At 38.1% G+C, this 20,371-nt stretch overlaps 1 protein-coding gene across 1 annotated transcript in view; it reads right to left on the reverse strand.

Moving 5' to 3' along the window:
* LOC125247719 (hepatocyte cell adhesion molecule-like) overlaps positions 1-9,604 on the reverse strand; it is an 11,384-nt gene extending 1,780 nt beyond the window's left edge. The window contains exons 1-4 of the mRNA XM_048159172.1: positions 8,020-9,604; positions 7,508-7,819; positions 7,052-7,342; positions 6,755-6,985 (exon numbers count right to left, since the gene is read on the reverse strand). Coding sequence (XP_048015129.1) covers positions 6,831-6,985; positions 7,052-7,342; positions 7,508-7,819; positions 8,020-8,056 — 795 coding nt within the window. The 5' untranslated portion in view covers positions 8,057-9,604 and the 3' untranslated portion in view covers positions 6,755-6,830. The remainder of the gene's footprint in view (positions 1-6,754; positions 6,986-7,051; positions 7,343-7,507; positions 7,820-8,019) is intronic.
* Positions 9,605-20,371: the final 10,767 nt, after the last annotated feature.

A 20,371-nucleotide genomic window follows, 5' to 3' on the forward strand; every position in this document is an offset into this window, starting at 1 on the left:
AGTGTGTTCATGTTTTCACCTGCAGAGCTCTTATCTCGATGAATTCAACACACAAAATGAGTCAAAGACGCGGTTTGTGCGAGTGAAGGCGGAGCCACAATGCACACCTCCTATTACATTATCGTCATGGACCAATGGTAGTACGAAGGTGTTTTTGGAGCTGGAGCAAACTTTTCCTGAAAGTTGAAAGTTCGCTGTGTTAGTCATGAGGCACTAACACAGTGAACTTTTCCTGAAAGTTCGCTTTGGCAAGCCGTTTCGAACTTCCAAAAAGAACACAAAACATTTGTTTTGGCCTGATTTTGTTCGAAATGACATTACTTCAGTTCGTTCTTTGATTTTGTTTGAAGTAAACCGGGGCCTTAACACTTTAAGACCTGAAGGCTTTTTTAGAATGTTTTTTTCTGAGTGACACACACAAAAGTAAAGACTCATAACTCCAAAATTGTAGTAAGGAGAGTCAAAAGGTAGGTATCATTTGATAGAACACTTTTTAAATTAAGAAAATATAAACTTCATTACACATGGACATTTTCATGCTGAGAAACTGCTGATAAAATACACAAAAAAAAAAAAAAAATATATATATATATATATATATAAATAATAACTCAGGAATGCAATAAGATTGGATAAAAATTATTTTTTGGTGATGCTCTCCTACATGTGAGCTGCATCTGGTTCAAATTTCGTGGTGATAGCATAAAGTATAGTTTAATAAATTGTTATTTTTTCCACAGCCAGGTGGCGCCCACGGGTGGTAAACTCCGGTTTAGAGGCACTTCTCAGCACTCATTAGGAGTTTTTCAAAATGTTTAGATGCATTTAAAAAGATGAGATTCTAAGCTTTAAATGATATCTATTTTGTGTTATTCCACTTTGGAAAAAGAACATGGATTGGTCCGGGAACATTGGATACACAGTGCATCCCGGAAAGATGAGAGACATGTTTTTAGCTAAGTATGTTAAATTATTCTGTGAGTAATATCTTGTGATCCTCGCAATTAATTATGTTGATTTTGGGTTCATTTTAATCATGAGAATCTGCTTTAAAGGGGCTCTATGTAGGATTTTTACTTTAATAAAGCATAAAAATACCATGATATGTTTGCAGATATTTAGGAAACATGCTAAGTTCACCTACTTGTTTCTCAGAAAAACAATTCTACGGCCAAATATTCTACTTTGAAATGTGTGTTCCATGTCAGAATGTCTGTCTTTGTTTTGGTCTGTGTGAAACCTTGTGCTGCCAGTTTATCCAATAGTATTTCGACATCACTGGTTGCCAGTTGGTGGAAAACATTGTGTATTGTAGCCATGGAGTAGGTTACAGCTTTACAAGTCTTGTTAGGAGAGATGCCACTATAAATTAGACAGAAACAATTAATGATCAACTACTGGGCTAACCTATAGGGGCATAAAGACAGACAATCTAAGTGGAACAAAATAAAAGGTCTAAGACTTTTTTCTATGTACACAAAAGGCCTATTTATTTCAAATATTGTTCACAAATCTCTCTAAATCTGTGTTAGTGAGCACTTCTCCTTAGCCAAGATAATCCATCCACCTCACAGGTGTGGCATATCAAGATGCTGATTAGACAGCGTGTTTATTGCACAAGTGTGCCTTAGGCTGGAAACACACTCTAAAATGTGAAAACCAGATATTCTCTTTAGTATCTTACAAATACGTTCAAGAATTGTTCAAGATAATATCTCAGTTTTATATAGGTTCCTGCACACATAGGTATAAAGGGAAATGAAGAAGAGGATAAATTAGCAAAACAATCATTATGAGAAACATCTAGGTTATGTATGTAACCTTCTTGAAGAAAAGCGAGCACTGACCCGACCGGGCTGGAGCAGGGGTCTTCTCGCCGAGATAGGGCATAGGCCTGTCTAGTAGACAAGGCTCTAGCCGAAGTGATGGTAGCCACCACCTGAGGTGGCAAGGTACCTAACCTTTCCACGACCCGTCCAGAACCCACACATGCAGGTTCCAAAGATCGGGACGTGGGTGCCAGAGGGTGCCCCGTCTCTGAGAGAGAAGGTCCTTCCTCAGAGGGATAGGCCAGGGAGGGGCTGTCACAAGGAGAACTAGTTTGGAGAACCAGGTCCAGCCGGGCCAATATGGCACAACAAAAAGGACCTGCTCCTCGTCTTCCCTGATCTTGCACAACGTTTGTGCCAGAATGCTCACTGGGGAAAACGCATACTTGCGCAGATCCCACGGCCAGCTGTGTGCCAGAGCATCCATGCCAAGAGTGCCCTCGGTCAGGGAGAAAAACAACTGGTAATGGGAATTGACTGGGGAGGCAAACAGGTCCACCTGAGTGTCCCCGAAGGGTTCCCAAATCTGCTGAACCGACTGGGGATGGAGTCTCCACTCCCTGGGGCGAGACTGTTGCCGAGAAAGCTCGTCGGCCACTAAATTGAGTCTGCCTGGGATATGAATGGCAGAAGCGACCTCATATATTTGAGGACTCCACAAAAGAATATGGCGGAAGAGTTGCGGCTCGCGACTGGAGCGTTGACCACCTTGACGGTTCATGTATGCTACAGTCGCAGTGTTGTCCGTATGGACCAGAACGTGCTTGTCTCTTAGCAGGGCCCTGAAGCGGTGCAGAGCAAGCCGTACTGCTAGCAGCTCAGGCAATTGACATGCCACTGGAGTCGAGGTCCTGTCCAGGAGCCCGACGCAGCATGCCCATTGCACATGGCAACCCAACCCGTGGCTGAAGTCTATTTCCATACTGAAAAAAAGAGATCCTCTGCAAAGGGGAGAGCACAAAATCCCTGTGCTCGCACAACTGATCTCAAGAGTGAGCCAGAATCAGCCAGTCGTCGAAGTAGTTGAGAATACGAACACCTTATACCTTGAGGGGAGTGAGAGCTCCCTCCGCGACCTTCGTAAAGACGCGGAGAGACAGGGCCAACCCAAATGGGAGAACTTTGTACTGATATGACTGCTCCACGAAAGCAAAACGAAGAAACGGTCTGTGTCGAGGAAGAATGAAGACATGAAAGTATGCGTCCTTCAGGTCGATAGCTGCAAACCAATCCAGGGGACGAATGCATTCAAAAATGCGTTTGGGGGTTAACATCTTGAACGGGAGTCTGCGAAGAGCTTGGTTCAAGGCACACAAGACCAGGATCGGTCGTAACCCACCTGTTTTCTTGGGTACAATGAAGTATGGGCTGTAAGACTCTGACTTCATATCGGCTGGAGGGACAAGCTCTATTGCGCCCTTTGCCAGAAGGGTCGCGATTTCCGTGCGCATGACGGAGGCATCCTTGCCCTCCATGGTAGCACGAACACCCCAAAACTTGGGGGCCACCGAGCGAAATGAATCGCATAGCCGAGCCTGATCAGATGAGCAAACGGGACTGATTGGGAAGTTGTAACCAAGCTTCCAGAAACTGGGGTCAGAGGAACTACAGGCATACCCAACGTGGGGCAGCAAGGTGGAACAGACAGCCCTAGCATGGGAGGCGTAACATCCCTTAGGAAAAGTGGAGTGAATACACACTCTGATTCCAGAGTTTGACAGAAGGGGCATGAGAAAGCAGCGCGTTCAATGACTGGCTCTGAGAGGAAACTGGCAAAGGGCGACGAGGAGAAATGTCGCCTTCTGTCATCCGTGGCCTCTTGGGACCCAGAGGTAGAGGAAACAGCTCTTTTAGTGAATAATTGGGTACCACTGGCCCTGGGGGAAAACAAGAAATTCTCCTCCATTCCTCCACCAGGGAAAGGAGAGGTTTCAGTTTCAGTTTAATTTATTTATATAGCACATTTAATATCGACAGAGTCGACCAAAGTGCTGCACAGAGAAATAAAATTATACTATTATCAAAAAATAAAACAATCACAAAGGGTATACAACACTAAAAACACACACTGAAAACAGTAGTTACTCGAGTCCATAAGCCTTTTTAAAAAGATGTGTCTTAAGTAGAGATTTAAAAACCGATACAGAAGTGGCTGATCTCAAGCTAAAAGGCAAGTTATTCCACAACTGGGGTGCAGCCACCGAAAATGCACGATCCCCCTTAAGCTTTAAGCGCGTTTTGGGTACTGACAGCAACAGTCTGTTTGATGACCTTAAAGGCCTATTGGTCTGGTGGTAGGACAAAAGATCTGAAAGGTAGTTTGGAGCCAAGCCATTCAGGGACTTATAAACAAATAATAATACCTTGAACTGGATTCTATACTCAATGGGGAGCCAGTGCAAACTAGCCAAAACAGGCAAAATATGTTCCCTCTTCCTTGTCCCCGTTAAAAATCCTGGTCCTGGTACCCTCTCCTGAAGAACTTGCAGGCTTTAGATGGGAGCTTGGGATCATCGCGCCAGGTGGAAGCACTCTGGGGACACAGTTGCAATGCAACTGAATGCTCCACTGGGGGGACCCCCACATACCCTTTATCCGCTCCGCCGTTGAGGGCGGCGAAGGCGGAGGAAGTACCAGAACGGTTTCGGGCAGTCAAAGGTGCCTTGCATGAACTGGTGACTTCCTAATGCACCTCTGGGAAGAGGGGAACCAGTGGGGGGCGCTGACGATTAGCGTGTGCAGCCCCCAGGATCCAATCATCCAGCCTTGAGCGTTCGGGGCAGGGTGGAGGATTCCACTCGAGCTTGATTCTCTGAGCTGCCTGGGAAAGCATGGCCGTCAGCTTGGGATCAGACTCGGAAGCTCCACCAGCGCTCAGGGCAAACGCCAAGCCAAACAGGAAGCGAGACGATCATCTGAAATGCGCCGTAACACCAACACCAACTGAAGACGTGTTGAAAATACTCGGTGACAAGGAGAGAGATGTGCTCAGCTTCGAAGCGAAAGCTTGAATGCGAGTTGCTTGCACTGCTTCTTATATACCCACACTGGGTGGGCAGAGTTCGCAATGCAAATATCGCAGACCAAGGTAATCAGCATACCATTGGCTTGTTTTGTTAACACTGATTGGGCTTTTGGGGGCGAGACCCCATTTCGTCAGTCTCTGACGTAACGTCGAACGTGACCGACTGAAAGGGAACCAGAGATTCAAGTTCTATTAAGTAAGTTAGAGATTAAGTTTTATTTTATAGTGATTGAAGAATGGCAAGTGGGCCTAAAGTAGAATAATGGAGAAAAGGGTAGATTTATTTACAACTTATAATTAAGTAAATCAAAAGATCAAATGTATAGGTAAATCAAGGGAAAAAGAGGTTGTTTATAATAAAATAATGATAGGTCATTCAAATTTAAATTGCACACTTACAGGGAAACATCCAGACAGGTTATGTGAACAATGTCACGTTGAATAAACAACACCTCATGTGATTCTTGAATTTATGTATGTACAGTATGAGCAAGAAAGGAACAATGCGATAAAAGAAATAAAGAAAAAAATAACCTGCTGGCTGGCAACTATTTATAAAAAATGCTGGTGGGGAAAAGTTAAAGTACAGTTAAAGGTATATTTCATGTACAAAATGTGATGCTTAAATAGTATATATTAATTATATAACATATTAAATACACATGGAAAAGTCTAGAGAAAACCATAATGTAAAATTAATTTAAAAAAACTTTATTATACATTAAATTAACATGATAAAAATTTAAGAAAGCAATAAATAAATAAATACATTAGATTAAAATAAGTAATTAAATGAAGTAATAAATGTTAAATTAATATTCCATAAAAATGTAAACATTGAATACAGTTAAAATAATAATCTAAAATGAATTAAAATTAATTAGATATAAATAAATATATGGTGGTATAAATTAAATAAATTAAAGTAAAATAAAAAGTTATTAAATGTTCAATTAACAAATGATTACAATGTAAGAATGCAGAGGAAAACTGTAAAAGAATTAAAACAACATAAGAATAAAATCTAGAGAAAATTGAAAAAAAAAAAGTCAATAAATTATATTTAAATAAATTAATAAAATTATTACAATAAATTATTACAATAAAATTATTAGTTATTAGTCATTTATATTAATCATTAATTTAATTAACAATTATTTTCAAATAAATAAATATATTTATCAATATTATAATAGTGAGTAGAAAATAATATAATTTCAGATATACAGATATTGTGAAGTGACATGTGGCCAAGTATGGTGACCCATACTCGGAATTTGTGCTCTGCATTTAACCCATCCAAGTGCACACACACAGCAGTGAACACACACACACGGAGCAGTGGGCAGCCATTGCTGCGGCGCCCGGGGAGCAGTTGGGGGTACGGTGCCTTGCTCAAGGGTCTCACCTCAGTTGTGGTATTGAGGGTGAAGAGAGCGCTGGATATTCACTCCCCTCACCAACAATCCCTGCCGGACCTGAGACTCGAACCCATGACCTTTGGGTTACAAGTCCGACTATCTATTAGGCCACGACTGCCCCACTATTTTGAGATTTATAATATTACATATTTCTGTTTAATAAATGGGCAGATGTGTTTTAAATTTCAGGATGGTGGTCCTTATTTCCTCATATTTCAGGATCCACTTCTAAAAGTGTGGAAAGCCTGATTTCGAGGATTCACTGCTGTATTTTAAAGTTGTGTGTCAGCGGACTAATGTTTGTGTGTCTATATGAAGGTCTACAGTGTAAATCCACAAACACATCTACTGCTTTATCAATATATGTTGTGCTGCTGCTGTGTGTAGATCATTAAACACACACACACACACACACACACACACTAAAATCAGACTGAAACAACACAGACACACACCATACACTGAAATCATGATCTTACCGATTTATTTCTGTTTCCTCTGTTGAATGTGGGATCAGTGAGTCTCTGTTTCAACAATAATGACAGAAACAAACACTCAGTGAAATGATGTTTGAGAATTATATACATACAGGAAACACTTGCCTTCTCTGTGTGTGTTTGTGTGTTTCCTGCAGATGCAGAAGATCCCGACAGCAGCAACAATCAACAGAGATCCAGCAGCAGCAGCAGAGATCAGCACTGTCCGAGAGACTGAAAGAGACGGTCATTAGTCCAGATCAATGTGTGCAGAAACACCAGATATCATCAGTGAAGTACCTGCAGCACATGTGTGACAGAGCTGAGTGATGTTGAGGTGTTGAGTCTGGTTTCTGATGGGATTGTTCAGCACACAGCTGTAGGAATCATCCACACACTCCAGATGGAGAAGAAGATCAGACCGGCTGCTGAGATCAGACACTCTGATGCTGGACAATACACTGTTTCCTTTGAACCAGGAGAGAGTCACATGACTCACATTCACAGCTGAACACACCAATGAACATGATGATGATGATGATGAAGAGTTTTGTGAAGAGTTACTGCTGATGACAGGAACAGGCAGACGAGCTGAAAACATGACAGAATGAATCAGATTCAGTAGAAATCACTGTGATCTTCTGGATAAAATGATCAGCATCATCACAGAATTCTCCATCATTTTATCATATTCTCAGTAACATTATCTGGTGAATTTAGTCCACAGATGTAACAGGATAGTAATTCTCTCCTCACCATAGACAGTGAGATTGATCGTGTTGATCGTTGTGTCTCTGGAGACTGTATAAAGTCCAGAGTCTGTGGTTCTGCTGTTGATGATGGTCAGAGATCCAGTCTGATGATCCAGTTTCAGTCTGTCTCTGAATCTCCCTTCAGCACTTTCATCATAAAACACACTCTTGTTGTTCATTACACTAGCTATGAGAACGTCACCAAACTTCCACTCGATCTCTTCATCTCTGTGTATTTGAGTGAAACTAGAGTTCAGAGAGACTGATTCTCCCTCAGTCACTGACTCTGACTTCACTGCATCAGCAACAAACACACCTGAACACAAACACACATAATCACTCAAATTAATTCTTCACTCATTTCAATATACAGTCAATGAAAGAAGCAGCAGCATCAACACAAATATCTGACTATATTAATCTTATACAACTGGAAAATATTAGAAGCAAAATTAATGATGAAATAATGTGTTTAAATGATCAAATAAACTGAAGTGAGACTATAAAAATACTCACCAGCCTGACACAAGCACAAACAGATGAAAAGAAACATTTTCTGAAATAGTTTGAAACAGAACTGTGATAATAGTCGTATCCTGACACTCGTGAAAACGTTGAATGTTTCTTAAAGCGAATGAATCTGCGGGTTTGTTGTTAAGTGGTTCAGTGAAACGAAACTCCTCCTTCAGATACTGCCATGCCTTCTCAAAATGAGCTACAGAAAGGAGAGAATGGGAACTATTTCTAATAATATGATTGGAATGTGTGGGAGGAGCTACTGGACGAGTTTAACTGCTGGATTTCTCTGAAAATCTTCATTACACACTGACAGAACAATCGACATTCGCAAGAGTGCAGGACTTGATTATTATAACATTTCTGAAACAGTTAAAACATGTTTGATACATTTATTTTCTTCTGGTTGTTCTCCTGGAGTCTGACTGGTGAGTACTTCTAGTTATCTTTATATTATCATTTCTCCACATGCAATCTGATATTTATTAATTTTCCTCTAATATTGTCAAGTTTTATCAGACTAAACCTTCAGAAATACTTCTGTGGAAAATGAAAAACTCCAAATGTGGTGTTTGTGTTTGTGTTCAGGTGTGTTTGTTGCTGATGCAGTGAAGTCAGAGTCAGTGACTGAGGGAGAATCAGTCTCTCTGAACTCTAGTTTCACTCAAATACACAGAGATGAAGAGATCGAGTGGAAGTTTGGAGACATTCTCATAGCTAGTGTAATGAACAACAAGAGTGTGTTTTATGATGAAAGTGCTGAAGGGAGATTCAGAGACAGACTGTGACCATCATCAACAGCAGAACCACAGACTCTGGACTTTATAATGTCTCCAGCAACAAAAGAGATGTGTTCAACAAGTTCAGACTTACTGTCTATGGTGAGGAGAGAATTGGTTATTTTATATACAGCCCTAGTCAAGTTTACATAAACCTTGCAGAAACAAAATGCATGTTATTTTTATTATCAAAAAAAAAAAAAAAAACCCCACCCATGGATCAATGATTCATTGGCTCAACATCCATTACTTATAAAGATAAATACATTAAACTAAAAAACAATATGTACATTCATAACTTTTCAAGCTCTACTTAACATATTCTAGTGTGTGCAACAGAGAAAAATGCATACTAAAAGGTGAACATAATTGTATACATAAAGTAAATGAAAAAGCGTAAGTAACATCAACTAGCATTATAACTTGGTTAAAATTAAGTAAATCTAACTTAAAATTTGACTTAGGGTGCATTCACACTTGTAGTTTGGTTCGTTTGGTTTATTTGGTCCGGACCAAAGAAGAAAAAAAAAAAACATTTAGTCCTGGTCCGATTAGTGTTCAGATTAGCAATTTTATCATCGAACCAAAAGATACCGAACCTTAAGGCATAAAGGTTCATGAAGAGCTTACAAAATGTGTAAAGTAGTCAAAACAGCGGCGGGAATCCATCCGTCACACACAAACTATGCCTGTCATGGGCAAACTCGCGAACTATGGGAAACATGGGCAAACTATGACAAGAAAAACCGACATGCGTGAGGATTCTGTCCTTTTTAGGGTCTCGCCTTCCTGTTTTTGGTTCTTTTACATGTCTTTGGTCCGTGTTGCATTCCTATATCATTCGAACCGTACAAGAGTTTGTTTGGAAGCGGACTGAGACCCATCTTTTCAGCGGTCTCGGTCCACTTGTTTGGTGCACACCAGGGTTCGGATGGCAGCGTTCACATATGTTCAAATGAACCTCACTAACCGAGTAATCGCACCAGGGTTCGATTTAATCGAACCAAACATGACAAGTGTGAACGCACCCTTATTAGTAAAATGCATGATATGCAAATCGTATATCCAGCCAATGAGTGAAGCTGTAGCCATTTTGAAGTGATGTGGTGAACTGTGTCAAGCTGTCTTTAAAGAAAATAAGTAAAATATTAGAGCTTGACTTTTTAAACATTCAAAAACACTTGTTTGTGTTAGTGCACTTCTTAACTGCAAGCACAATACAACATTTTCTGAGGCGTGATGTGGTGACGATGATGAAAGGAGGTAAGCTAAAGCTTTTTTTATATTAACAAAGCAAAACATTAGATTTTGACTTTTTAAACATTAATTAAAACACATTTATTTGTTAGAGGGATGTATTCCTTAACTGGAAGCACAATGCAACATTTTCTGAAGCGTGATGTGGTGAAGATGGTGAAAGGAGGTAAGCTAAAGTTTATTTTTATATTAACAAAATAAAATATGAGTGTGTCTAACGTCCAGTTGTTTATTTATTTTTGTAGTCATGTGGATTTGTTAATTATTTTGAACTGCTATGATTTCTTCAACAATCAAAAACTTGTTATTTATGAATACTTTGCAACTAGCTTTATATTTAGGTTGATTTTGTACATGTAAGTTTATTGCACATGAATCAAGAAACCAGTTTGCACACAAGTATATTTTATAGATTCCATTGAACATATGGTTGGGTGCTTGCTTTTAATACATAGTGTTTGCATGTATTCATAAAGCATTATATAAAAATTAACCAGGGTTGGGAAGGTTACTTTTAAAATGTATTTCACTACAGATCACAAAATGCTTTAAAAAATAATTTGTAAAGTATTTCGTTAGATTACCCAAGTTTTGTAACTTAATTTTTTTAGAACACTTTGGAATAATAAGAATGCAACACAAAAACAAGGTAAATGCAAGTTTTTATCTAACAATTCTGACTTTTTTCACAGATTTGCGTGATATAAAGTTGAAATTACGAGTTGTAAATTCAGAAATGTGATATAAACTTGCAATATTTGTATCCCTTCGCTAAGCCACACCCGAAAACCGCCACAGGCCAATCGTGGTTTATATATATATATAGTTATCTTTCATATTATACAAAAAATGGCAAAGAGCAAAGAGAAACACGGCCATGAGATAAAAAGCTATTGTAAAAGTTTTCACAAATCGAGCTCGACCTAAAACAATGTTATTTTATTCCAGCAGTCTGCGTGTTTACTGGTAATAGACGTTAAACATGAAGAACGCCTTTCTTTCACATTCCTTACTGTCGGACTTACCAAGGGGTTTACGGACAAGAGCTTTGCTGTGAAAAAATTCACAGATCAAGCTGGTGAAGATGACACCGGTTTCATTCCTCTAAGTGTCCAACATTTGGAGCTATAGCCATTATAAAATTAAGAGTCGTTACGGAAAAAACACCTGATTTCGGCCCAAAGGACAGCGTCACCTTAATTCACAAATCATGGAGAACGATATTCGGTATTATTTGCATGTGTAACCCCTCTACCCAGGTCCTACTCGCCCCGCTCTGTGCGGGCTTCGAACCCGGGTCTCCGGTGTGGGAGTCGGACGCTCTAACAAGGAGGCTAAAGGCTGCAACCTCTAGCGTCAGTCGCTAGAGCATCTCTTGAGATCAGAGGAGTGAGGTTTACTCGCACAGCAACTACTAGCTGGCCTCCGTTACACTTGTATATGACAGCGCACTGCGTATTTATAGCCAAAAGAAATCTGAATATCAAACCGCAAACTATCTTTACTGTGGTCTAACACCACCTATCAGATTGTGCTTCCAGCGTTATATTAATGTGGTCTATGGCTTTATTAACATCTACACCTACCCCAACCCTGAACCTACCCTTATAATAATGCATATACAGTAATTTTGTGTTATTTATCATGACAACAATGATGTAATATTGATGTATGCATATGCAGTAAGTCCGGGTAGGACAATCTGACGGGTAGGTTAGCTAGCTAGGTAACTCAGCACATCATTGCTTGGAAATAATGACGGTTCTTTGTTCATAATGCATATATTTGAACGTAAAATAAGATGATTAAAGGCAAGACGGAGTAGCCTGGCGTGCTAAAAATATAAGCGGGAGAATGTTATCATTGCAAAGTGGTCAGGCTAATGTCTTGTGTTTATTCCAGACTTATGGATAAGCTGTTTGATTTATAATTATTAGGTTATTTTCACAAATTTCACTTAACCTGCTGTGGATGTACAAAGCTTTTACTCAATAAATGGTGTGTTTCCCATTTGAATGGTCAGCGTATGAGGCGGCTGCTAGCGCTGCTCGCGCTGGGAGCTTTAGCTTCAATTTTGATCAAATTATTTTCTAATCGGTTGCATATACATGTCTTGCTCTCTCAGATATTTCACCTGTTCGCCAAAAATGACTAATTATCTCCTTGAAAATGTCTGACACCGGTGCATACTGTAAATGACTTGCCAGACGCGAAAGCTTGACAGACGTAGCAACAGTAACTAAGGAGGGCGGGGCTTAGCGAAGGGTCCATTTTCCAGAAAAAAGTCAGAATTGCAAAAAGTCAGAATTGTGAGAAAAAAAATTCTGAATTATGATAAAAACTCATAATTTTCTAGAAAAAAAAGTCAGAATTGCAAGAAAATTAGTCTGAATTGTGAGATATAAAGTTGCAATTCCAAAAAAGATTTTTCAGAATTTCTATCACGCAATTCTGACTTCATAACTTGTAATTGTGAGATTAAATCTCACAGTTGTGAGGAAAAAAGTCAGAATTACCTTTTTTTTTCACAGTTACAAGGTACTCAAACAACTATCACAAAACATGAAAACAGTCGTGGATCATCCAGTAATGACAGTTAAGATTCAAGGGTATCGACATTTTTGAATGGGGCAGTTTTTATAATATCAGTCATTTTGTGTTGTGGAGTACATGTAAACATCTGTTATGTGAAATAGCTTATTCAGGACAGTACATAACATCCGATTTTTATGATCTCTCTTATTTTGTTAAAATTATTAAAATGATGCATATTCTGCAGGGGTATGAAACTTATGAACAGAACTGTAGCTTAGGATGATTTTGCAGACTTTCCAAGTCAGAGAATCACCAATTGTTTACATGAATTGCCCATCACAGTTTACATTCATGTTTAAATTAAATAAATAACATTAAAATTTAAAATGTAATTGTTATGAAATACAGTTACTGAAATTTTGTATTTTAGATACGTAACTGAGTTACATGTATTTCATTACTCCACAACCCTGCACTAACACATATGCATTGAGTTTTCACTCAGCTCCAAAAAGAGTATATAACAAAAACTTAAAAAACCTATTTTATGTTGTTCAATACTGTTCTTTTTCTCTCCATCTTAGTGTGAACAGTTGTGCAACAATAGCAGGATATGGTGGATCCTGTTAGAACAATTTCTGAAGGTAACAACTTTTGTTAATTTCACACTTGACTATTAATTGTTTTTGACAAATGGCTTTGAAATAATAATAATAAAAAAGGTGAACCAGCATATTTTCTGCATTTTGTCAAATCACTGTCTGCTTTAAAGACATATTTTGTCTCTGTCAGTTTAGATATAAAAGCATGAAAATCAACTTTTTGTTTCATTTACTTCTCAGACCAAAGCTGTGGAAATACACAGAGAAGTTGATTCAGTGTTTAATGGTGTACCTCTCTGACAATGATGATCTCATCAGGCATCACCAGGTGAGTATCTGGAGTACATCTAATATATGGCAGTAGTTTTTAATCCTGGTCTTGGTGACCCCTGCACATTTTTGCATCTCTCCCTTATTTGTCACACCTGATTGAGATCATCAGCTCGTTAGGAGAGAGCTGAGTGTGTCGGATAAGAGGGACATAAGATGTATTCGACAGTAACTGTTTCTCATGGGGATGTAAGGTATTTTCAGCATTTACAGGGGTTAGCTGGTGATTTTATTGCTGCCTGAATCCAGAATGTCAATTTTTTTCTCCCACCACCCACGTAAAAATGCCTGGCCGAACGACCTACTGTTACCAAGGTCGTGTGGTAATTTAATGCCATCTGAATCCACATCTCTGAGTTTACCAGAACAGGTTGATATAAAATTCACAGTTTAAATCCTTTTTGCACCGTATAAGCATTGAACTTTGCTGTAATTTGCATGCATTTAAAAGATACATTTAATACAGAAATGTTGGAGAGTATTTACAAAAGCCATATTTCATTACCGCTCCACACAGCGGTGGGAAGATGTTAAGAACAAAAGGAGAAAGAGAAACAAAGCATATAACATTTAAAATGGGTCATTATTCTGGCAGCAACAGGTGTGCAATACCATTTTAAAATATGTAGAACTGCATGCATTAAAAATATAAACCAAATAGCTTTATGCTTAGTTCATGGAAATAAGAGGCTGCATTAATTTTCTGACTATTCCCACTAATTTCCCCATTTTTATAATGAAATGCACCATTTTGAAATAAAATGCAATACAGAAAACCATTTCAGCTACAGCGTATCTATTTTTAAAAAAAGGAGATTTAAATATTTAAATAATAAATATAATATTATTACACTACATATGATACTATTCTCATTATTCCATGCATATAACATTTCATTTACAGCAAACAATCGTGCGACTGACTGGGTGAGCAGCGCACATGTTCCACAAAACACACTCCTTCACTGTGAATAAATCGCCACCAGAATGCATGAGTTTTAATACTGAAGATGGCAGGAAGATTCTTTGTATTCTCCAAATTTTCTTTGATATGCACATTTGTGATGAAGAGAACACTTTTAATAGCAAAACAACCTATTTGCAAATTAGAATAAATCACATTGATTAATTTTACAATCTTACTAGCCTGTTTTTTAGAGTAAAAAACAAAACAAAAAAAACAAACAAACAAACAAACAAAAAAACTTCTGGTAAGGGAGCTGGTGTTTTGAGGCACTCCCTGCCATGCCGGTCCATATATGCCACTGCAGTAGACACTTCCTGCAGTTTCAAGGTTAATGATTAATTGATCATTCATTTAAATGATGATCAATCATGTGAATTTGTGTCTTAATAATGGCAGTAAATCAATTTTACCCAAATAAAACAGAAATAAGTTTTCTTATTTCAAAATATCATTTTGTATCTCATTTTGTGTTATATAAATTCATTATATTTTTCCCATTTTAAAACAATCTGAAACTGCAAAGTAATGCAAGTAAATACACATTTGCTATGCTTTTCTTTAGGATGGTCATGGTGACCTTGAGGAACTGGAACAGCACACACACTGAGGATTATCATGAAGGTGGATTCATGGATGATGGAAACTTTCTTTCCCTTTTGAAGGGAACTCAACTCTGCGTTCATGACGCATTGGGAAACGTCACACCTGACCCGGTGTCTGAAAGCCAGCTATCTAACAACTCCAATCTCTATTGGCCGGCAACAGCCTATGACATAATATGGTGCGACCCGGAAGTATAAAAGGAGCGCCTGGAGAAACAGACAACATCTCTTCGTCTTCCGGGTCTGTTCTGTCTGATCGCGACTATATCGACTCCAATAAGGGATTCCAATAAGGGACGTCCGTGTTTGACGTCATCACGTCCGGCAGCGAGCGCTCCTCTGGCTGCTGTGTATGCGGAGCTGCTGGTGTTTTTGGGACGTGCTTTTCGGCAGGCTGATAACCTGCTTTGTCTTGTCTGTCGATGTGCTTGCTTCACTTTCTCCTCATGTCTGAGAGGATTTAAAGTGAAGCCCAGGCTTTGCTTGGCCCATCCTTCAGCATGGCGGCATGGGTATTTCGTTCCCCAATGCGTCATGAACGCAGAGTTGAGTTGCCTCGAAAGGGAACGCCTCAGGTTACGTATGTAACCATAGTTTCCTGAGAACAGAGAACAAGACTCTGCGTTGTCATGCCATGCTTCGGGCAGCCTGTTGAACAGTTCCTCAAGACAATAGATACTGACTGCTTCTCCAGGCACTCCTTTTATACTTCCGGGTCGTGCCATATTACGTCATAGGCTGTCGCTGGCCAATAGAGATTAGAGTTGTTGGATAGTTGGCTTTCAGACACCGGGTCACGTGTGACATTCCTCAATGCGTCATGAACGCAGAGTCTCATTCCCTGTTCTCAGAGACGTTTTGTCAAATTGTCACATTTTTTATTTAGAAGTGCTACAGTCATGATTTTTGGTTTCAGACTATATAAGTTGCTGTTGTTTCCAGAGAAGTATTGCAATCTCTGTCAAAAAACCTAAAATGCTTAATTTCTGTACTAATTGTGTGGAAACCTTTTGTGTGGAAAGTAAATTTCTTTGTTTTGTACAAATTGTATGTTTTGTGCTTATTCTAAGACATGTAATGTTCTGGAGCAGTACATTAAGTTTTAAATTAAATTTTTAACTTGTTTCAATTCAATTAACTGTCTTTTTTATGTAAATAAGCTTAAATGTTAACACAACTTGATATTAATTGGTAGTTTGAACTGGTGTTTTTAAGTAAAAAAAATGTTGAGTTAACAGATATATTTAAGTACCTATAACAGGTTATCTTGTTAGTTTGACATAAAATTGCTTCAAGTTGGATTTACTTAAAAAGTGTGATGCTAAAATGGTGCATATACATTTTAAGTAAATCCAACACATTTTTTGCAGTAATGACACAGTATTAATAACCACTTATATGTACATTTTTGAACAATGTCATTTTTTAAATTTAGCTATTATTTATATTATGTCTAAGTTAACATTTTTTATGTAAACTATCTTATTCAAGACAGTACTAAATAATAAAAAAAAATAACAAGGAATTTTTATGATCCATTTTATTTTGGTTATAAAAAAACATTATTTTGAGCATGATAATAAACAACATTTCAAGACTTCAAAAGCAAAAGCCATCAGAAATTTTCTCATAAAATGATCATTTTTATCAGGCTCCTGTGTTTAAGTTCAGTTATTTCACTTCAATCAAACTGCAATCGAAAGGATGGCACTTATAAATATGTTTTTTTAAAATCAAGAAATATCAATGCTCTGACAAATCACAGCTATTTTACATACTCAATTAAATTTATTCTCCAATATTTTCCAGCTTGTCTGCCTGTTCCTGACATCACCAGAGACTCTTCACAATGTTCATCATCATCATGTTCAGTGGTGTGTTCAGCTGTGAATGTGAGTCATGTGACTCTCTCCTGGTTCAAAGGAAACAGTTCATTCTCCAGCATCAGTGCGTCTGATCTCAGCATCAGTCTCTCTCTTCCTCTGGAGGTGGAATATCAGGATAACAACACCTACAGCTGTGTGATCAACAATCCCATCAGCCACCAGACCAAACATCTCAACATCACTCAACTCTGTCACACATGTGCAGGTATATCAGCAGCACTATATATATATATATATATATATATATATATATATATTTACTGCCCTCCAAAAGTTTGGAAACGCCCTAGAAAAGTGGGGTTTTGGATAATATTGGCATGAATCATTTTTAATTTGTGATAATTTTGCACTGATAAGGGACAAAACAAACTACGAAACAAACTTCGATTCATCAAAATATCCACCATTAGCAGCTATCTGACCTAAACTGGGCTCTAATTGGTTCATTGTATTGTAAACTTAATTGGCAATCAATTGTTGAAGCTATTAAGGTGTGCTGACCCAAAAAATCTTTTACAAAACTTAAACCAGTAAACCACCAAAAAATAAGGATTTATGCTGATATCGTCCAAAACCACACTTTGCCAGGGGTGTTTCCAAACTTTTGGAGGGCAGTGTGTGTATATATATATATATATATATATATATATATATATATATATATATATAATTTTTTTTTCTCTCACAAACTAAACAATTTGTTTATTTTAAAATTGCTAATTTCTTGTCTCACAAGTCCACTGTTGTGGCTTTACTGAAGCTGTGATCCGATTGGCTCTCTCTGCTCTGGTGGGCGTGGCTACTGTGGTTGTTCTGGTTTATGACATCAGATCCAGAAGTCTTCAACAGAAGAAGAGCGTCCAGAAATATCCATCAAACTCTGATTAATCAGATACTCAGGAAGATGGAGATGATTCTGAATGACTGGAGATATTATATTATATTATAAGAAATCTTTTGAGTAAATAGCACTCATGGTGTTGTTTTCTATGTTCAGTCACTGGTAGGTGCTACAGCAGGGTCTGTATAAGAGACTCGCTGTCTGAGGCCCCGTCCACACGGAGATGCGTTTCAGTGAAACCGCACAATTTTTTTATTGGATAGGCGTTTCGTCCACACGGATCCGGCGTTTTCCAAAGGTGAAACCGGTATTTTTTGAAACCGGGTCCCAGAGTGGAAAAATTTGAAAACGCCGTCTTGCCATTGTCGTATGGATGGGGCAATCCGTAAATTTTCTGAGATGATGATGTCATCATCCCATGTGTCGGCCCTAGTCAGATGTGCTAACGGCACAAAACAGCACCAACAACAGCAATAGCAGACTCTACATGGTTACATCCGTGCTGCAGAAGCTACTGAACCAAAATAAAGTGTTATTTCTAAGCTTTGCTAAAGTTTGTATTCAGCACGCAAGGTTTATGCGCATGCTCCAAGTCTTCTTCACTGCTTTGAGTGCATTTCTGCGGCAGAATTACAGCGCCACATAATGGTCTGGCATGTATACTACATCGTTTTGAGTCGTTTCAGTGGTTTCGTGTGGACGAAGATATTTTTTGAGACGAGGAAAAAAAAAATCAGTTTAGGGTAAGCTCCGGCTTCGTGTGGACGTAGCCAGAGAGTCATATTGATTGATCAGTATTCAATCGTCTCCTCAGTCTTCTTACATTTTTGGCAAAACAACACAAGCGCAGATGATGATTTAGACCCTGTAGCACTCATTATATTTCATAGTTCTATAATCTTCAAAAAAGTTTAAAAGAAGCAAATTTAAATGCAATTGTTCAGTATTCAAATCTAAATTTCCCATCTACGGGTCAGTTTCTGCTCTGGTTTTCACACTTCCTCTCTCTCACACAAATTCACATGCAGAAGTGACTGCAGCTTTTGACACTTTTAGCTTCTGAGAGTTTCAGTGTCATGAAAGAATGCTTATCAATGTTTATTTTATCAGAAGAGCATTAAACTATAGTGTGTTAATCATTAAAGTGTCTCTAAACAAGGGGTGTCCAAACTTGTTGCTCAAATCCAGCTGGTCCAAACTGGTACCAGCTAATCAAGTATTTCAGACACACTGGAAACTTCTAGGCAAGTGTTTGAGTGGAACTAAACTTTGCAGTTTCATTGTTTGAGGGATTCAGAGGAATACTGACTGAACTAAACAATGATCAGCTGAAGGACTATGAGTGGAAAATAAGCTGAAGAACAGAGTCAACAGACTAATGTTTACTTGAGCTATCTTTGCAACTTTAGGGCCCAGTTTCACAAACAGTGCTTAAGTTAAGCCAGGATTAAGCCTTATTTCAATTAGGGTATTTAAGTAGCTTTTATAAACATACCTTAGAAAAAACAGGTGTGCTGGTGTGCATCTTGAGAAAAAAAAAACAATGGCTTGGTATATTTCAAAATATGTCTGTGCAAGTTGCTTTCAGTTAAAAAGCTCAAACATGCATTTAATCTAGGACAAGCTTAAGCTCTCTGTGAAACCAGGGGTAAGAGTGACTGTGGTCAGTTAATTTTTAGAACATTAGCACACGTCTGTACTATTGTAAATTTCTGAGGATCAGTATTCTCCCCTAAAAGTGATTGGGCAGTGATCAAAATTGCCCATAACTCCTAAAGTCGCAGGCTCAAGTGTCTTTTGTCATTGAAATCCTTGGCTCAAGATGGATCATACTTAATCATCCTGGCTAAATTTCACGTTTCATGCCTTCTTCATGTTTTTTAGGTGCTTGAAGGATTGTTTATCACACAATTTTTCACACACGCTCACAACATTCATACCACATGGTAGAACTCCTCTTTCTGAACAACTTTGCCTCTGTTGCCGCTGTCAGTCAGATCATTCATTAAATATTGGAGATTATTTAAAAAGCGTCTTTCGCAAATATGTCCTAGGTTTTTGGCTCAACCTCCATAAATGTTAAATAGCTTATATATATTTCCTAGTAAATTGATTCTGTTGGCTGTAAACAATCTTTCCTTTTATGATCTAAGTGGTTGCATGCTTGTTAAATAAAACATTTGATCCAATTGCTGCTTGCAGTTATTTTTCTTCTTATTTTTTAATTTCAACAGACATGATGAGATTAATGTTTGTCACCTTTAAAAAGACTTTCTTCAGATGTTCATCGATTAAAGTCAGTCTTTAAAGACTTAACCTTTTTATCATCTAAATGAATGGCATATAGAAGATTTTATTTTCTGAATAAAAGTGTTTGTTTAAAACAGTTGTAAGTAAATACAGAATGTAATGTGACCAGAGAAAATATGTTATTTTGAAATATAGTACATAATGAAAAATATAGAAAGGATATCTGTGGAAATTATTTATATTATTATGTATTTATTTATTTTGTATTTACAACAAAATATAGAGCAAAAGGAGCAATACACT

This window comes from Megalobrama amblycephala, linkage group LG1, assembly GCF_018812025.1.
Source record: "Megalobrama amblycephala isolate DHTTF-2021 linkage group LG1, ASM1881202v1, whole genome shotgun sequence".
Lineage (NCBI taxonomy): Eukaryota > Metazoa > Chordata > Actinopteri > Cypriniformes > Xenocyprididae > Megalobrama > Megalobrama amblycephala.